At 47.9% G+C, this 20821-nt stretch overlaps 1 protein-coding gene across 1 annotated transcript; it reads right to left on the reverse strand.

Annotated features, from left to right (window-relative positions):
• Positions 1–927: 927 nt before the first annotated feature.
• On the reverse strand, positions 928–19139 carry chrd (chordin). The gene is made up of 21 exons (XM_061046159.1): positions 18552–19139; positions 16564–16667; positions 15625–15751; positions 13950–14102; positions 13630–13747; positions 13395–13482; positions 12183–12324; positions 11853–11993; positions 11250–11332; positions 8942–9089; positions 7548–7654; positions 6375–6654; positions 6004–6245; positions 5628–5741; positions 4838–5032; positions 4596–4689; positions 3949–4005; positions 3672–3775; positions 3197–3460; positions 2241–2334; positions 928–2041 (listed from the first exon to the last, which is right to left on the reverse strand). Exons 1-21 carry the CDS (start codon positions 18691–18693, stop codon positions 1977–1979), a joined length of 2862 nt encoding a protein of 953 aa, XP_060902142.1. The 5' UTR covers positions 18694–19139; the 3' UTR covers positions 928–1976.
• Positions 19140–20821: the final 1682 nt, after the last annotated feature.

Consider the following 20821-nt stretch of genomic DNA (forward strand, 5'->3'; position numbering starts at 1 on the left):
TGTGTGTGTGTGTGTGTGTGTGTGTGTGTGTGTGTGTGCGCGCACACATGGGGAGGTATGTAAGGGACAAAACAAAGCCGAGCACATGTGGTGACTGTCTGAGTAAAGAAAGAAAGAAAGAAAGAAAGAAAGAAAGAAAGAAAGAAAGGGGAAGTACAAGTTTAGGGAAGAGGATGGAAAATGGACAGAAGAGTCAGAGAGAAGAGAAAAGGGGAAGAAGTAAATGGAAAGTAAAAGAGTGAAAGAAGAGGTGAAGGACACGACGGTGTAGAAGAGAAGGAAAGAAGAAAAGGAAAGAAACGTTGCTAAAGCGGGACGGAGAGAAAAGGACACGCTGTAAAAAGAGATGAAACGTGGGAGGTATCGAGGACAAATCCAGGAAACCAGCGGATAAAGAATACGAGGAAAGACAGAGAGAGAAGCAGAGATGGTGGGTGTGTGCGGCTGTGGCTCAGTGGTAGAAACGGTCATCTCTCAACCCGAAGGTCAGGGGTTCGCTCCTGCAGCTACATGGCTCACAGCCTCTCGGAATCTGAAATGCTTTTACTCGGTCTTGTCTAGGTCTCAAGACCGGTCAAGACTACCACTGACCAGCTATTTCTCCACGTCATTACTGTGGTACTCCTCTTTTTTATAGAACAAATAACTTCAGGTCATCTGTAGTTTTTATCCCCCGGTTACGGCCACAACCTTCCTGGTGTTATGGTCTAAGTGAGTGACACGCCCCCTAAACACAAGATGATGATTCAGTGATAGTTATGGTCTTGGTCTCAAAGCATCCTGGTCTCAGTTAGTGTGGTCTTGACTACAACACTAATAATCACAGAAAGAGGTCGTAAAGATTTGAGATGCAGAACAGAGATGTTTCTGCAGAGAGGGATCGGGGGGGGGGTGGGTGGTTAGCTTCGACAAACCCAAAGACACGCCTTCGTTTTTTTAACCAACAAACTTCTTTATTTGTCTCAACATCATTCAATAAATACAAAATACAAACCAGCTCCTTATCCATAAACTACAACGATAGTAAGAACTCTTATATGACTAAACTCCAGACAGAAACAGAAACAAGCGCAGACGAGAAGCTATGACATCAACAGGACTTGGAGGACTCTTCTTACGGACCCCAGGAGGTACCGGGAGGTAGTGTGGGAGAAGTCAAGACCGGTCTCAGGACTACGTTCTGAAGTCCTCGCTCTCATCTCATTTTTGGTCTCGGTCTCACCCTGCCTTGGTCTTGACTTGGTCTCGATCCCTAAATATCCTGGACTTGTCTTGGCCTCGGAGCACTCTGGTTCAGGTTCAGGTTCAGGTTCAGGTTCAGGTTCACTCTGGTTCTCTGTCTCGCCCTGCCTTGGTCTCGGTCTTGACACAGTCTTGATCCCTAAGTGTCTTGGTCTTGGTCTCGGAGTCCTCTGGTCTCAGTGCCCTCTGGTCTTGGTCTCAGTTATTGTGGTCTTGACTTAAACTAAACCTTGTACGTTTCATTCTTTACCGGTAAGAAAATCAAACCACTCTTGTAAATTCACATTCACGCAGCAACACTTTCCTCTCTCTCTTAAGTCAGAGCAGTGAAGCGACAGCAGTAACTTCAGAAAGAAGTCCTGTCACTGAAACTTTGACGACCTGAAAGGATCCCTCTGAACTCTCCCCTTGTGTCTTTATATCCACATCTCGTGTCCTTTTATTGAGAAATGTAAAAAGCAGAAGACAAGAAAAAGAAGGCAGCAGGTTTGTGAAGTCTGGTTGGTCTTGGTCGTCGTCGTAGCTTCCTTTAACAAGTCTTTAGAAAATTATCCTTTTATTATTATTCCTCTTTTCTCTGTTCATTACAATCCTGAAGCTGATAACAGGGTGGGTTGGACTCGGCGGGGGGGGGGGGGGACCCAGTGTGCAGCTCTGGGTTTGGGTCCGTCCAGGGGGGTAGGGGCTTAAAGGGGTACAGGAGGGTTTGGGCGTTGTGAGTGGGTCCCCATAGATCAGTGTCTCAAGCTTCGTCTTTTGTCTGGAGCTTTCATCGTCTGGTCGTCGTCTTCTTTGGAGTCTGCAGAGAAACAGGAGCACACATTCAGGACTAAGAAGTCTCAAAGCAAAGATGGCGCTCCGATGGAAGACGCTACCGGAAACCAAAACTGTCAGCTCGCTAAAACCTGACCTAACTTTCACGATATGTTTCTGACCAGGCAGGGCTCGCCATCATATCAGAGTTCAAGTATTTCTGTGTGCATGCGTTGGTTGCTCACCGAGACAGTCGGGGCAGCAGGCGCCCTCTCTGCGGGTGATGTTGCTGCAGGTCAGGACCGGACATTGCTTCCTCTGACATTTAGTCACGCCGTGCTGCGGAGGAGAAGAGAGGGAGATGAAGAGTCAGTGAAAAGAGAGAAACTGTGCAGATGAATGACTCTGCATAATGAACATTTACACATCCAGCACGTCCGTAGCAACGTTAGCATTCACATTTTTACTTTTTCTTTTATCTCTGTTTTGGTCTCCACCGACTCCGGAGGACGCTTCTTTAGCTGCTAGCGTTCTCCTGTGATCAGCAGCTCAGGGCTAACTGTGTGACACTAAAAAGTCAGACTACGCTACGTATATCAGAGCTTTCTTTATTTTCACACCAGAAAATCTGCCTGCTAAATCTGATCACCATGACAACAGCCGTTTTCACACATGCACTCCTGAGAATCTCTAGATAATTTCAGGAGGACTGCTCCGGATATTCTCCTGACCTGGTTGTTCATACATGCACCTCTCAGTGGGAGACTATCCCTGTCAGACCAGAGGGGGGGCGGGGGGGCGGGGGGGTCTCCTGAGACAGAATCCTCTGCCAGGAGCTCAAAGTGAGGCTGCACAAAGACATCTGTGAGTGCAGCCAGAAGGTGAATCCTCATATTACCATTTTAAGCTTTGTTTAATTTGTTTCTGTAGAACAATACTTGAATCTTGATCATACTAGTCCAGGTTTGAGTCCCTGCCAATTAAAAAATAGCCCTTAAATCTAGAGGGGCATCAATGTCTCTGTGTGTGAAACGCTGCATGATAATAACCTCAGTGATATTTATAATCCTGCATGTAAACACGTGCCAGATGTGTAGGACGCTGCAGTAGAAGATTTGACCTGTCGTAGGTTTTCATGTGGTCAAAAGAATCTGGACCTCGTAGTGAACCGGACTTCTATCACTTTAATATCAACACTTACATCACACCAGCAGTTGATGCATTTCATCTCCCCGACCAGTGGGACCCACGGATGCCAGTTGTCGCTGTTCTGGTAATAATTTTTTCCGAACTTGCAGTGCCGGGGTCCGTCTGCCTGCATCATGTCGCTGTGCTCCAGACCTGCAGGAGTCTTCTCCTCCTCGGGACACTCCTTACAGCAGTCGGAGGGATTACGTCTGACGGGATGAGTGCAGGTCAACACCGGACACGTCACCTTCTCGCAGTGAACCTCCCCTGAAGAACCCTGTGGAGGTAACGTTAGAGTCGGGTTAGCAGCTGTGGTTTCATTCTGGCAGAAAAAGAGCTGACTCGCTGCTTTCCTCCCACATGAATAGTTAAACAGACGAGACTTCTGTTCATGCTTCTGTTTCTTTAATACGAGATAAATGATCCATTAAGGCCGTTTGGAAAGCGAAGCCGTCCAGATGTGAGCGGGTTCATTCATGTTTGTTTACCTTGCAGGTGCAGACAGCACATTTGATGTAGCCAAAGGGAGGAACGAAGGGATGCCACGTGGTGCCTGGAGCGTGCATCTTCTGGTCGCCTTCAAAGTAACAACCTGTGAGAGAGGAGAGGACAGAGCGTTACCGCCAGCGAGAAAAAGGCGTGAAAGACTCAGGGTTACATTTGACCTGCAGGCATGAATTCAGAGAATGTGAAAACGAGGGGAGGGAAGAGAAACCGCAGAGGAGAGAGGGAGGCTGAGTGTGACACAGGAGAGGAGGTACCTACCCTCAGGATTTTCCTCTATCCTCTCTGGAGCTTTCATGTCCTTGGGCTCCTTCCTCTCTGAACAGGGAACAGGAAATGGGCACATAAAAACAGAGTTGAGTTTGCATCTTTATGATTGTCGTTGTGAGCGTACAAATCTTCACATTCTGGGTCTGGCAGCATCAAGTCACACATACTTTATTTATTCATCCTCATGAGAATATCATCTGACAAAAACACCTGAGCTGCGTACTTATGTACAACGCGTGTTACTGGAGGGTTCCTCTAGAGGGAGCAGCACATAGATCAGACCACATAAAACACAGAAGTAGGCAGTATCTGTTACCGGCTATTTTGGCACGCATGTTTGTTGCTATGCAACGGCAATGACTCATCAAAGTGTGGTTAGTTGATTTATTGTGCAGACTTGATCTATTGACTTTATTTCTAAACTTTCCTCCGTCGTTGTAGCCGCTCTCTGGGGTCTCCGATGTTGTCTCGTCCGGTCTCATCACCATACAACTCTACACTGCCCCTAGTGGTTATGTGCATGTTGCATCTCACGAACGCCTAGTGTAAATTCCAGAGAAGGTGAACAACCAACGCTCCAAACCTACGGGTATACTCAGGTCTTAATATACAACAATAAATCATCCCGTGCTTCTCACCGTCACAGATGGGGCAGCACTTGTCCTCAGGCTGGATGGTTCTGGCGCAGGTCAGAACGGGACAGATGACGGGATCACAGATCACAGTCCGCTTCTGCAGAAAAAACAACAGATTTTAGAGACACGTAGACTAAAAAGAAATCCCCTAAATGGATTTTCCTGCTTCTCTCTTTGACATGTTTGTCTGTCGAGTGAGTCATCAAAGACAGGTCACCGCCTGCCTCCGTGTTTGTCGGCCTTACCTGGCAGCTGCAGGAGAAACACTTGTCGTAGTTTGGGGTCCAATGGGAGCCGTGAGCGTGGTGCTGGTTCTCAAAGAAGCAGGTGTGGGGGTCTTTCCTCAGCTCCTCAGGATCCTTCAAAAGAAAGAGGTCGTCAAACTCCGCCTCCTCCGGCTCGCCCCTGGTCCCGAACTCACAGTTGTTTGGCACGTGGACCTAGAGAGAGAAGTCAAAAAGGACGGATGGAGGAAAGAGAGAAAGAGAGAAAGAGGTGGTCAGGGCGTTAGAGATTAGGCGGTCACACCTGACTCGAGGCTGGCGTCAAGCTGACTTGTTAATCGCTCCTGAACAAGCAGATGGCTGTTTATATGTTTGACCTGCTGGCTATTAAAATAGCGTGACCTGACTGTGAGTGTGTGTGTGTGTGTGTATGTGCGATCACTTTCCATGTTATTACCTAGAAGCCTGAATGATCTCATGACCCACTACACCTGCAAAGCTATAAAAACATTTGTAGGTAACGGCGGCCTGTGCTTGCGTGTGTTTCTGAACACAAGTAAAAGTTTTACTCTTCCACAAAGCCCCTCCAGGCAGACGGCAGCTGCCAGTGAAAGTGTGCGACTGTGTGGGCCGCTGGGGGAGGGCCGAGTGAGCTGACATGTAAACACTGAAGCCGCAAATCAGACCACGCCCCCCCCCTCCACCTCCCTGATCGTTAAAGGGGGCAAATATGGTCTAAAATCATCGAGTGTGTAGCCAGCTTCAACAATAAATGTAGAAAGTGATAAATTCAAGTCTGTTCTTTACGTACCCGTCCTCGAATTTCTCCTCGCGGGTTCATCTTGGTGCTGACCTGGATGAAGGCTGTTCCTTGGTTCAGGTGTTGCAGTAATTCATCACTGATGTCCTTTAACACTCCCTGAGCCTTTGAGGAGGAGGAGAGGAGAGGAGAGGAGAGGAGAGGAGAGGAGAGGAGAGGAGATGAGAGGAGAGGAGAGGAGAGGAGAGGAGAGGAGAGGAGAGGAGAGGAGAGGAGAGGAGAGGAGAGGGGAGGAGATGAGAGGAGAGGAGAGGAGAGGGAGAGGAGAGGAGAGGAGAGTGTGTTTGAGTAACTTCCTGAATGGACATGTGCACATGTTGCATGCGCTTTTATTTCTGCATCTAAGCGTTCGTGTTCACTGACGTACCTGTGAGCCGTAAAATCCCGTCAGCAGCCTCTTGTGCGAGGTGCTGCTGTCGTCTATTTCTCCGATCTCAGCCAGTCCGTGCAGGTGGGCGTTCACGGTGAGATCGTCGGCCTTGCTGAGGCCCGAGACGACGATCTCATAGTGCAGGTGACACTGTTTGTCCACTGACACCCAGGCGTGGCCAGAAGCGCCCGATCTTACAGCTGGAGACACAAAGTAACCGGCGAGGAGAGTGGGAAGCTCTGAAAGAGATGAACAAGAAGCGTGTAATCAGGACTTTAAACTGGGATTTCTCAGCACATTTAGAAAGTTGTTTCTAAGTTGTTTCACGGTGTTTCTAAGTTGTTTCACGGTATGTTTTTCATCCATACCGTGTCTGGGAGCCTCCAGGCCGCTGTACAGCATGGCTTTAATCTGCCCCCTTAGCTCGCCGTCCTGGCTGTGCGCCGTGGCCACGTTGATGAACAGCTCGTTCTGCAGCAGCATGTGGATGTGTCGAGCCTCCAGACGGCTCCAGCTGCCCTGAGCCTGGCCCGTGGCCTTGTTGTACTCAGGCGTCAGGTCGTACAGCACGGAGCGCTTGTTTCGACGCCTTGGCTTCAGCTCGATGGTGAGGCCCAAAAATTCGCTGGTGAGGCCTGCGACTTGAACCTGGAGGGAGAAATACGTTTTTAAGCATTGTTTGTTTTCATGGGTTTCACTGCACCACATTTTAATGAGAAATGAATGATTTTATTTCCTGCATCTTTATTTTATTTTGAAGCTCTGTAAGCTCCTCCCCCTCCCTCTGTAAGGGTCTACATGAAAACATTTTTATGTTGCTGTTTTGACTAAAGCTCTCCTTAGGTGTTGAAGCTTCACTGTGCAGGAGGATGCATGTTGACACTAAAGGCTGTTTGAAGCAGGACACACCTCGTGAGGGAAGCTTTCCTCCATCGTTTACAAACTGCCGATCATAAAGTCTCAGAAGAAGCAGATATTGTTTTGGTCTTAGAAGGTAAAAATAAACTTGTAATGATTTTAATGTGTTCTCTCTGGTTTGTTTGTTTTAAGCCAGGACATTGTTTTTGTCCATAAAAGTATAACAAGCTGAGTCAGACTGCTGACATTCAGCCTCAGTTTGATGATTCATTTTCTCTTTCTGTTTTCTATCAACTCTGTCAATCAGAAGATGCCCAGAAGAACACGTGACAAACAGGAAAAGTTTAATCAGTGAGATGGGTAGTGAGTACCAGAGAAGGTAGGCGGTTTTAAGGCACCCCCACACAGCCGTTTTGGACACCCCTCGGTTTGCCAGATATGAGAGCAGTTATCAGGTCAAACCAACAGGTGTTGCAGCGATGGAAGCGGGCAAGAGAAGTGGTTCAGATAGAAGTGATTGTACATTGTAAAGTTTGTCTAATGGGAAGTCGGGGGTCTCAGGACGCAAGACGAGCTTAAAATTAACATTATGGTTATTTTTAAAAACTGCATCCCCAGGTTTCACTTTTATATAATCACAGTAAACGGTCAAGCTTTCTGCCTCGGCATGAATAAATCCATACCTGGTAGTCGAGCGTGCCGTTATCATGGAGGCTGAAGATCGCAGATCCCACTCCTCCCGTCTTCCCCGGGGTCAACGCGTCCCCGCTGGACATCACGCTCTGTATGGCTGAGCAGAACAAATGCAGATGAATATCACATTCCTGCTCGGATTACTTATCGTAAAGCATCACTTTTCCCCGCAGAGCTTCCCCGCCTTGAACCGTAGACGAGATGCAAGATGAGGCAATGATTCCTGTCATGTCCAAATGTGCTGGTTGGAGAGGAAGGAGGCCACACACACACACACACACACACACACACACACACACACACACACACACACACACACACACACACACAGACACAGACGTCATCCCTTCACCAAGAACGATTCCTTGACGGGACAGATTCAATTGGACTTCTAATCAGGAGGTGTGTCTGCTCAGGTTGTGTGCCGACCTTTCATGTCTGTCAAGTACGCACAGACACACACACATAGACACACACACACACACACACACACACACACACACACACACACACACACATACACACATACAAAAACCCACCCAAGGTTAAGCCTAAGAATGAGGTAACCCGAGTTGAATGCAGCAGGCTTAAATAGATTGAGCTGAGAGGACAGGAGGGAATGACTAACACAGAGAAAAGTTTTTGAACATGACACGGTGACAGAAAAAAGCCAGAGAGGAGGAATTACGCCAGAAATGGGGAACGGAGCGGGGCGGGAGATTGAGAGAGAGAGAGCGGGTAAGAGAAGGGGGGAGAGACGAGGGGGGGAGAGGGAAAAGAAGTGTGTTGGGTTTGAATTCTTTTTGCATAACGTCAAGCCGTTAATCACCAGCACTGAGCGTCAGGTCCAGCAGACTTTGACCTTGGCAGCGGCGCTCTACGTCCCTGTGTGAAGCTGACAGTGAAAGTAGCTTCATGCATATTTCTCTGCTTACATGCACATCTTTAAATGTGTCTCATTTAAATGGGCCAGATATCCTCTATGTTCATGTTCCAGTACGAATCCCATGAAACAAACGACACGGCCGTCCACCACATTCCTAAAACCTCTCTCTCTTTCCTTCTGCGCACACACAGACGTGCACACAGACAGACCTGCTCACAGACAGACATGCACACACAGACACACAGACGTGCACACACAGTGTAGGTGGGCCACCAGCTCCAACAGAAGGTCTATAAACACACTTTTCCCCCCGTGATAACACTTGAAAGGACAGAGATGTATTTATGGAGTTGAATGACAAAAACAGACGCAGATGGACGAGCACAAACAACCCTAAACACATTGTCGGAAACCTTTGTTGCCTCCGCAGTGTTTGTCGCTGGACTGACGTGAAGAGAGACGTGAAGAACATCATTTTTCTCTGCAGGGGATACTTACTGTCACACGATTTCCTGCCGCTGATGAAACCAGAGATCTGCCGCGGATCTGGACCCTCTGTTGCCACAGCGATCTCCAGCTGGCCGCGAGATAACCAAAACAGTTCACGGCTATTCAGGTCTGTCAGCACCTCGGCAAAGTCTGGATCCTGCAGGCACACATGGAAACAGTTAGCTGGATGCTAAATCACAGAAAATTGGTCAAAATAAATCAGATTCCATCATGCACAAATTCCCTTTTCAATGTCCTGAATTCAAAATGTGCAACAAATATCTTTTGTGAGTGCAACACGGACACAAGACCAGCATTAGGAAGAAATCTCTGCATGATCAGAATAATATTTAGTACTTTTAAACACATGATCTCAAATCAACCATCCACCAACCCAAGAGCATGCTTAAACCCCCGGGTGACAAAATATGGCTTTGGTTTCAGACTGAGAGAAGTTAAATCTCGAGCAGAAGAGGACTGGACCCCAGGAAGGCTGGAGGAGGGGGTGCATGAGGGGGCAGGGGGTGCAGGGGAGTCGTCAAGAAGTTGAGAAATGTGGAATTAATAGGACAGATGTACGAGCGCGTTGAAGAAATGTTACTTCTTTATGACCCCAGGGCCTCGGTTCAATATAAATATACATGTACCATAAATCCACACAGCGAGGAGCCAAAGTAGAGGAGGGGGGACTGTTAGCGGAGGGGGACTGTTGGCGGAGGGAGGGGGGGAGCGAGAGTTATGTCGGGAATATTGAACGAATGTCATAACGAGCAATGCAAAAGAGAGCAATAACCCTGTCAGGATGACTGGTGCAATGAAAGATGACTCCACACATCTAGAATTCAGATACCGTTGCTCTTCACATGTGAGTGTTTAGTTACAGTGAGTTTCCCAGATGTTCAGAGTTTGATCTGGATCAGAAGGAGCCTGGTTTGGAAATCCCATCGTTCGCTCTGCAGGATCATCTCATCCATCTGACTGCACAGCCTCTTTTCGAAGCCATCGTTGGGTTGGATCACACTCATCCTGAGGCAACTGTTACTGTGCAGAGAGCCACAGGGCGGAGTGGGACAGGGCACACATCAGCACCATCCCCTCCTGTTTTCATATCTCTGTACGAAAGTCAAACCCATCGACAGACCCAAACTGTATAGGGCAGAAATAGAGAGACGGGGTAGGGAGAGAGAGAGAGAGAGTGGGGGACGACGTGCACTAATCAGCACCAGGATCAGGACTCGTACCTGCGACTACAGCAACGAGGACTCGGTCTGTGGGGCGCCGGCTCAAGCAACAGAGATGAACCAGCGTTTTTAATATTGACAGCATTCATGAATCCTCTAAAAGCTGCAAAATCCTTCAATTGTCTCCACGCACTAGAAACTAAACCTTCAGGTGTATTCTCGTGTCAAACTTTGAAGCGAAGAGAGAGAGGAGAAACCCTAAGAGGACCACAGCCTCCGTACATGGGGCACACGATATGACCACTAGGCTTCATCACTTCAACAGAAAGGATTTATAAACGTCCACATCTGGATGCACGAAATCAAACTGATGTTTTGTGTTAAAGTTTTATTCGAGTTTGTTCCTCCATGAATCTTCTCTAGATTTTATCCGATCAGATAGAGATCTCATCAGATGCTTTTAGAACAAGTGGGCGCCGTGTTGTTTGTGCGCCTGTGACTCGGCTTCAATGAGTCAGCGCTTTAAGAATCCCGATCCAGATCCCGGCTCTTGCGACCGCTGCTGACTTATGACTTTTTCGTGGCCAGTCTCCCTCACCACTCGGCTGGAGAGCGGCGCACTGGCTCTTAACATGATCGCTGGCAGGACTCAAAACAGACCCGCCTTTCACCCCCCCTCTCTCCTCCTGCCTCCATCTCAGCCCACAGACCACTAACCACTGACATGTGCGAGGGGCGTGTGCTCAGTCTCTCCGTCTCTCATCCCTCGCTTCCACCCGTCCCCTCAGAGCGCTCTTCTTTTTCACACACTTTCTCTCAGCCTCTCTCTTCCTCTCCATCCGTTTCCCTTGTCATGTCTTGGGGTCGTTTAACTGTGATTAGAGCGCCGACGCCGGGGACAGCAGTGTTAGGATGTGGTGATCAAACCACATCCATCTCCGTGAGGAGGGTGAAGACAGACCACAAGCCCCCCCCTTAAACCCCGTCTGTACCAATAAAACCTTTGACTGAAACCTCCCTCTCATGACGTGCTTCAACTTGTCAGGCAGCAGAAGATACACATATTTACCATCAACATGCCGACTTCTGCTTTTATAAACACGGTAAACAACAGGCCGTGTGTTTGAGTTACTCACATGTGACGTGATGTTGGCTCGGATCTCTCTCAGGACGTGCTGTCGGTACACAAGCTGGACTCGGATGGGAACCAGGAGAGGCTCTGAGGAGAGACGCAAAGTTTGAAAAGAGAAATATCCTTCTATAAAGCAGCTATGAGGAACATTTGTTTGTGGCTGTGTGTTGATTCTGGCGCCCCCTGTGGACAAAACGGTACACAAAGCGTTTTAAGCTTTTTAAATTCTGTAAAATTTCTGTTTGTTTCCTTCCTCTCGTCGATCATGCCCTGTTCGTGCATTCATACGACCTTCTTCAACAGACTGACCTACAGCTCACTATGAAACATCTGCAGGCCGTGAACCAGCTGAGGCGAGGATTCAGAACGACCACGTAGAAGTAGTCGCTCTTCTCCCTGATGGTGTGTTGTCTTCGTTTTCGGTCAGTGCACAGTCTTTGATATTAAATAATCTGATCCATTCACAGTTTAAACTTCACGCATACGTTTAGAAACACACATTGGGGGGGGGGGGGTCTCAGGGTTTATGTGAACCTGTGGAGGAGGAGTTAGTAATCAGCGTGTTTGAAGGCGCCATAACCTCCTTCCTCAGCGTGTCGTCACTCACCGCTCACTGTGTGTCTGACGAGGCCCTGCAGGATGAGGATGAAGTGCAGGTTGTTCTCCGTGTCGCTCAGCGTCAACATGGCGATGCCGCCCATGCCCGAGTTCTCCTCCTCCTGCGACGTCAGAGTGGAGCTGAACGTCTCTGTACACGAGAAACACACACACACACACACTGTGAGCATTCTCTCGTCTTCTACACAAATACTGCAGCGTTAACAAAGTGCACACTTGATCCTCACGGGGCCTTTAAAGAGCGGGCACATTTCCCCTCCTTTGTAAACAATGAAGGCGTGCACACGTCTGAAGAAGGCGAAGGCGTGCACACACTCACCAGCAAACAGCGCTCTGTGTTTGATGATCTTTCCCTCCACTTCCTCTCGTCGGCTCGGCGACGTGCTCATGCTGATGCGCATCTGCTCAGACTGCAGCTGCCGCAGGAGAGGCTTCGCCAGGTTCTTCCACACGCCACAGATCTAAAAACACAAACACACACACAGGGAGGTAAGGCGGCAGCGAGGGAGGGAGGGGCTAATGGACATGGATATCAAACAACACCTGAATTATTCTGAAGCATGTGTGCTACCTGGAATACGTTCAGAATAAAAATATACTTTTTAATATTTGTGAAATCTGGAGGACCCGTCCCCCCTGTCCCCCCTGTCCCCCTTCCAGGCTGCAGAGCGTCTCTCTGTCAGCGCAGAAGAAGAAAATATGGCCGCCTGCCGCCACCTTGTCACTTTCCGTTCAGAGATCACCTCCTCTGTAATTAGAAGGACTCTCTGTCCCTTTGCGAAGCGGTGATGTAACGTGTGAAACATTCTCCGTCTAAAAGTTCTGCCCCCCCCCCCCCCCCCCCCCCCCCCCTTTTTTGGCTGCTGGAGCGTTCCCTCTCGGGTCCTCTGCTGCTCCACACCGACATTTATCTCAAAATAATAATAGGCCAATTTCTTGGAGCTGTATTTAGGGGGCTCCTGCCTCGCTGAGCTGAGTGTTCGGAGGAGATGTGTGTTGGCAGGAAGTGATGTGTAGTGATGGAGCGTGACCTCCGGGAGGATCGGGATACTACTGTTAACCCAGCAGATCTGGTTACTGATTGATCGCCATAATATCGGCCCTTCAATAAACTCTGTCCTGCACACCTCTGACCTGAATGTGCTCCGTCCCTGATGAGCGCCTTCAGATGACTGAGTGAGTGTTTGTTGATGTTTACGGCAATCAGGCCGAGTGTGTGATGTTTATGAAGAGGCAGAGAGGAAGTGTCGCCGTGTGTGTGTGTGTGTGTGTGTGTGTGTGTGTGTGTGTGTGTGTGTGCGTGTGTGCTTATGGTTTATTATTGCAGAGAGAGTTATGGGAGAAGAAGTCAGAGTTGGAGCACAGAGTCGAGGAAGAAGCACATTCATCATGGCCGTACTTCTTTTCTCTCTCAGGAAACACACACACACACACACACACACACACACACACACACGCGCATGCACAGAGAATGAGAACAACACGCAGAGGAGCGGGAGGGGGGTGATTATCTTTTTATGAGACGTCTTACCATGTCGGACTCTCCCTTGGGGACTCTGTACTCGAAAGTAGTGGTGCCTTCTGAATCCAGGAAGACGATTTTATTGGGGCGGCTCATTCTGAAAAAAATACAAAAGCACTCGGTAAAGATGACATCCTCTTTATTCTGTTTTTCTACACACAACATCGTGCAGTTTCTTCTTAAGACTGTGAGACATTCAGAGGTGACTGCAATGTTTTCAGCCGAGACACGGGGCCTGACTTACTTCTGGAACGTGATGGAGAAGGCCAGGCTAGTTCTTGTCAGAGAGAATCGAGCTCTGGCAACGCCGCCGGAGCTGGGGAGCCATGAGTCGGCGACTCCTGTCAACACCGCTACAAAGTCTGCAGAGAGAAACTCCAAGGGTTAGAGCCACGGTAAACACATTCCTGTTCACAGCGCCGCCTTTCTTAACATGCATGAACAGAAGTCCTTCATTTAGCATGTAGCATGTAGCTTTTATATTTCCACTTCTATTAGTTATCTATAAATGAAAGAGTAAAATGCCGCCTGTAGTTATGATGTCAGTGGGCGCTCAGTGCGTACCTGTGCGGCTCTCCCCGAGGCTCGTCTCCTCCGAGCTCAGGTAGGATCTGTCGTTGTACGATTTGTGGAGGTCGCCCTCCTTCTCTTTGCCCTTCTCGTGGAAATACTCGAAGCTGTCCAGCACAGAGTCCGTGTGTTTCGTGTCGCCATCACCTGCAGACAAAGTGAAAGTACAGATTTAAGGAGGAGCTATTGTGCAGGGCTCCAGTCCTGAAAAGTAACGTTGTAGCTGCAGATAAAGTGTTGAAGTGTCTGTATAGAAAAAGTGCTTTGATATATCTTAAGACAAACTGGTGTCTGGTGTCTGCTGCACAGATGAGACCAAAGCACCGCTGCCCGTCGTAGTTTCTTTCAATGGATCGTGTTTAAAGAACGAGCAACAGAAAAGTGTGAAAACAATCGGAGCCAGGGAGACATCGAGGTCGAGCGAGACGAGAAGAAATAACAAAAGCAGATGGAAGTGAAGGAAGGATAGAAAATATGTCAGACACCGTCTTAGTTTAGCATCTCCCTCTCTCTCTCTCTTAGAGACAGATTACCGAGGTTTCACCTCACAGCTAAAAGGCTTTCAGAGAACATGGAGGGTACAGCTGTGAATCTTGATTTTACACAGTGAAACACCCAGTTCCTCCAAAAGGTTCCCCGTCACTGGAGAAACTTCCAGCAGTGGAAAAGCAGCTAAAGTCCCAATAACTGTATTTATCAGAGGAAGCTTCCTGAGGAGAACTAATGAACTGTGTCAAACACACACACACACACACACACACACACACACACACACACACACACACACACACACACACACACACACACACGTCACCAATCACTCCTCTGTTCCACTGGGCACACTCGAGGCCTTCTGGGTAGTGTCACTCTCACTTCTCCCTCGCACTGTATCCTCAGGTGCACAATATATATTACACACACACACACACACACATCCACACACACACACACAGCATTTTCCGTCATTTAAGCAAACACACCGGCTGCTACAGCGCCAACGCTAAGACAAACACACTCAACCTTTTCCTTAAAACCTAACCACAACACACACACACTCACGCACACACACACACACACACACACACACAACTTGCACACACACTCTCCACACACACACAACTTGCACACACACACAACTTGCACACACACACACACTCTCCACACACACACAACTTGCACACACACACACACACTCTCCACACACACACACACGCCCGTCACAGTGTTGTCTTTTACCTTGATTTTCCATTACCAGGCACACGGGGTAGAAAAAGACACATGTGCTGAGTAAGACGCGGCACAAAGGCGCACCCTGTGGATGTGTGAGTGTGTGCAGTGGAGGTGGCGTTGTGTTCACGGCGTGAAGTGGTAATGTGTGAACGAGGAGAGTGGATGGGTGCTACTTCCAGTTGTTGCTGGTTACAGAAAATGTCCAATTTGACGCGGCTGAGTGGACTCGCTCATTGCATCTAACAGCTGTTCACGTCACTAACTAGCTGACCCCCGGGGGGGGGGAAGAGATAAGAGAGAGAGTGAGGAATAAATAACAAAACCAGAGCTGCTCCTGCGACAAATGACTAGAACAGCTGAGACGTTTCCACACATTTGGGTTTAGAAATAGAAGGCGGTCCCTGAGCTGCAGGTCGTCATCATGACATCAGGCGGTTACCTTTGGGGCAGGTTTTACAGCAGTGCCCGGGCAACAGGACGGGATCATCACAGTCCAGGTCTGGACAGTCCTGCTTGATGTTCTTACAGTTTACTTTTCCAAACACTTTGCTGCGGCGGGTCTTTTGCTGTCAGAGACGAACAAGAGGAAAAGGCAAATCAGTCACCGGTCGAAATCTCATCGCAAAAAAACACACTCAGTCAAGAAGCGTCACCATGGATGACAAATCCACCAGGAGGAGGAGGAATGTCAAAACTAAGCTGCAGAGAAGAAGAGCGACACACATAGAGAGAGATGCACCGAGGCGCACAGAGGGATATCATCAGTGATTATGAATCTAGTCTTGTATTTAATCTTCATTTCCATCTGTTAATTGGGTGAATTTTTTGGATCTCGATGAAGTTGAGCTGTATTCTGTCGTCGGCTTAAATCTATAAACACAGAAGAAGAAGGAAACTGTTGAGCTCCAGCTCCTCCACAGGTCGGTGCTCGGTCGACTGAAGACGTCAGAAATAATTCAAAGGACTCCATCCCGCAGAGGACGGACATTTGGAAGCACTGTGTCTTCCTCAGAGTCAAACAGTCCAGGTAACGATTAGATAAAACCTAAATACCCTCGCACTCCATGACTACATTAAATGACTCGTGTGCTGCAGAAACTTTCCCCTGCAGGAGTGAAGAAGGAGTCCTCTGAATTATTCCTGGAGAAGTCGAGTTTCCTGACACAACTACCACGCTGCACGGCGAGCGAGAGGCTTGAAGAGGTCAAAGATCTACTTTATTAACTTTATTCAAGTTAATAAAGTAGATCTTTAAACTACGAGTGTCGCTGCATCTCTTTGACCTCTCTCCACCAGGATCACTTTGAGCTCAGACTTTTAAAAAACTGATGGTTTCTTTTCCCGCTCCCACAGACCGCCACACGGCGAGCAGACTTACGGGCTCGCAGAGACACTGGACACAGTGCATGACACCAAACGGCTCTCCCAGGTCTGGGTGCCATGTGTCCTCCAGAGAGTAGAAGCGTCCTCCGAATGAGCATCCTGTAACACAAACACAGCTGATTATTATACATGCCTGCAAATCCTGCATCGCTCGCCGCCCGGGCATGTCGCAACAGAAACTGAGAGGGTGAGTTTTGGAAGTCCAGCTCACTTCCTGTCTCGTCTAAACCATCCTCGCGCAGACACGGGAGACGTTTTCCATTTTCCAGAGAAAGACAGACGGAGAGTCCCAGAAATAAAATGTAGGTCAAGCCCTTCTTAAAAAGCCAAAATACCTTTATTTCCCTTTAATGTTTTAGCCCGTGCAAATCTAATTTTGACAACCTCAGAGCAGGCAGAGACTGGAGCCTCCCCCAGAGTTCTCAGGCGCCCCCTAGATTGGGGCTGGGACCCCAGGTTGGGAACATTTGCGACAGAATACCGTTGAGGGAAAGCTAAATGGACCATCCAAAACATTTTCATAATGTGGATTTGAAAGATGTTTAGCATGACGGTGTAGAAACTGAACGCCTTATTCAGACAATAAAACGACCTCTGACCCAGAGTGGACCTGAAATCAAATACTAACGCTGACATGGAGTGACATCATATTCACTATAACCTCACTGTGTGATACACAGGGGCTGCTTGGTGTATTTAAACAGTTTATGGATATTATTACTACACTACAATGATAACTGAGCGTTAGTCACGCTGTGTTACTGCAGGGTAGTACAGTGATTTATGCTTAGTGGTGTGTGTGTGTGGGGTGCAGACCAGGGCTCTCACACCAGACACACACACACACACACACACACACACTAAACGTGATGTCACCCCTCGCCAACTCCTCGCGCGCTGCTACCAGCCTGGTTCACATTACTCTTTCATTAAAGTGACTGCTCTCCTTAAAGAGTCCAGTCCGGCTTCGGGGAGCCAAACTGGGAGCCTGGCCTGCAGCTCCAGTCTCTGCAGAAATAAATCACCGCAGAGGAGCCAATGCTTGTAATGGAAAGTCGATTGATTACAGTTTTTTTCCCCAGCACATTATTGCACGTTGTTGCAGCCCGTGGTTAACGTGGAGTTCCCACCGTTTTGAACTGTGGCGTGGTTACCTTGTAAAAACCGCAGTGAGCTTTGTACTTCGGGGCTTTCACACATGAATTAAAAGGCATCACTGCGGTTATGATGACTCACATGTTTGCAGCTAGTTTACACATGAAGCAGCAGACCAGGCAGGCTCACTGCATGACGAGCACTGAGCGGTGAAATCCTGCAGTCCAGGGGTGAAACATGGGGATCTGATCTAACTGTGTATGCAGAGGATTTCAGAGCAACCGGGGAAGTTAAGACAACAGTTCTGTTAATTCACACAACGTGATAAAAGTTCGGAGTTGATATCATATCGCGAGACAAGACACAGGTGGCTGAACATGTCCCCCCCCTAAAAAGCGCACTCAGTGCAACCCACCAAAATGCTTATGAAAATCTATTAAATTATTTAAATGTCTTTTTTTCCAGCTAAAATAAACACACCTCACACTTACACTACAAGCACCAGTAATTATGTATAGTCTTTGATTCGGCTTGATTCTGGTATCAAATTAAAACCCTCATCTAAAGAAACACGACAGTTTCTTTAGATGACGACGCTCACTGCTGCCCCCTCTCGGCGGGTGTTAGCTCAAACAGTGTGATGTGGAAAGAGGGGCTGGCTAGGTTTAATGTTTTAAAGGTCCAAATGTTAGGCGAATAGATTAAAGGCCCCTTTTCATTCTATGTACATGAATGTTCACTTTATAAACACATGTCTGATGGTTACAGACACGTAAAAGACAAATGAGACATTTTTTAACCGAGCTTTGATAATGAGCTTTGTTGTCTCCTTCACACAGGACTGTACGTTTATTACAACATGATGAAACAAAGTTTAGCTTTGCTTACCTGCCAGGCCTTTGGAGGGCAGCGGCTCTCTCTCGGACTGGATGGGCAGCGCGGGAGACTTGAGCCGCGAGGCCGCTCCGGAGTGCAGCCACGCGCAGCTCAGTACGCACAGCAAGGAGCGGAGCGCGCGGGGAACCAGCATCCCAAAAACCTCCCTCTCTCTCTCTCTGTTCAAACTCTCCGCAAAATGTTCTCCCTCAAAGCTCCAATTCCGCGGACTTCAGTCACCCAGCGTCGACTTGAAGCGACAACTCAAGCCCAAAAGTTTCCTCCGTAAATCCCAGAGTCCGCTGTCATTGGCTGGAAAGTCCCCTGTGTTTAAAAATCCTCCAGACACAGAGCCAGCTGTTCCGTTTGTGTTTCCTCAGTACCAGCAGCCTCCCTCTTCTCAGTCCCGTCCCTTTCTGTTTTATAGCCCGCTTCCCTGACAGCTTGAGGCAGCCACCGGCCGGGAGGAGGGAGATGGATGATCGGGTGGGTGGGGGTTGAGTGGTGGGTGATGGTGCAAAAGGGAAATCGACGCCCCTATCAATTCACTAACGCTTAAGATATGTTAATGAGGCAGCGTCTGATTCATTTACAACCAAAACTTCGAATTACACTGTTTCCATCCAAAGACTTCTAAGGAGAGAGCAGAGGTGAGAGTTTGATATTTAAATCAGCTGTGATGACTTTTGATTGCTGCCTGTTTTAAGGTTTTATTTGATTTGACTTCAAACATGTCATGTAATTATAAATGTAATTTAAAGTTATTTTCACACAGTTTCTAACAGAACATGAAACTGATTTTTGCACACGCGCAGAGTTTGGAGGTAACTTCTAACTCCCTGGTGGGTCTTTTTTGGTAAACAAATAAAAACCTTATAACACTTTATGAGGACACATCTTCAATACAATATGACAATACAAACAGTGTTAAAGGTGCAGTTTAAGAGTGGGAGCTCTGGTTTACCTTCTGCAGCTTTTCATTTTAAACCTGAGGTTACTGTTAGTTCAGGCGGTTAAAGTGTCCCAGAGGTCACCGCCTCAAAACGTTTCTGTTCAATGTGGCTTTTGAGTAAAGGCGGCTGTGGCTCAGTGGTAGAGTCGGACCAGTCCGCTCTCAACCGGAAGGTCGGGGGTTTGATCCCCAGCTCCAGCAGCTACATGCCCGATGTGTCCTTGGGCAAGACACTTAACCCCAAGTTGCTCCCGATGAATGTGTATGAATGGATGAGTTAATACTGATGGACTCTTTACTCAGCAGCCTCTACCATCAGTGTGTGAATGTGTAGGTGTGACCTGCGGTGTGAAAGCGCTTTGAGTAGTCAGAAGAGAAAAGAAGTCCATAGAGACATGCTACCTGCTTTTCTTCACTTGCAGACTTTTTGTTTTTATTTCTCACTGTATCGCCTTCTAAGAACTTTGTATGATTTTGTTATCATCTGTATGAAATGTTTGAAATGCTCGTTGTGTCCGTGTGAAGCTCTTTGACTCTCCTGGCGTCTGAAAGGCGCTCCGACTATTAAAAAAAAACTGCCTGGCCTTCTGATGGAATGGATTCTTTTGGTATAGGATTAGTGATGTAAGTGACGAATTTGTTTTGGCTTCCCCGCTGCATGAAAATATTTCTCCTGGACAGTTTCGTCTAAGGCAGTTAAAGAGCAGCGATACCGACTAACGCTCTGAGATGTATGCAACAGTCTTTATTCTATTCTCTAAGTATTTAGGTTTGTTGTTGTTGTTCATTCATCTGTTTGTTTGTTTGTTGGTCACATGTTATCCAGATATTTATAAACCTGCAGTTCATACAGGATCTACTCTGAATGTAGAGCATCACTCTTTGTATTCAGCTGAGGTCGAAAAGCACCGGTGTGTGAATCTCCACATCATGTACAGTAAGGAATGTGTGTGTGTGTGTGTCTGGCTGCACCGTCTATTTTTCCAACTGTGTTTGAGGGCTGAGACCTGAGTGACTTAACAGAAACAAATGAAAATAGTTGGAATACCTCGACCCAGACCCGTTTCAGTTTGTCCTCCTGGCCCTCTGCTCACCTCAGTCCCCTCTCCTGGACCCTCAAACTGTTTCCTTTGGCTCCCTCAAAAGTCTACCTGGACCAAAACAACCAGGATTCAGGTGCCAACATCTCTTTGACCTTCTGTGGCCAGCGTGTAGCTTCACAACATCAACAACAAGTGAAGTTTATGAAAGCCTATTTGGATCTGGGCAAAGTTCCCATCAAGCCAAACCAGAGTGGATTGAGCAACAGTGCATCAGCAGCTCCTCTGAG

Source organism: Labrus mixtus, chromosome 9, assembly GCF_963584025.1.
Source record: "Labrus mixtus chromosome 9, fLabMix1.1, whole genome shotgun sequence".
In the NCBI taxonomy this organism is placed as follows: Eukaryota; Metazoa; Chordata; class Actinopteri; order Labriformes; family Labridae; genus Labrus; species Labrus mixtus.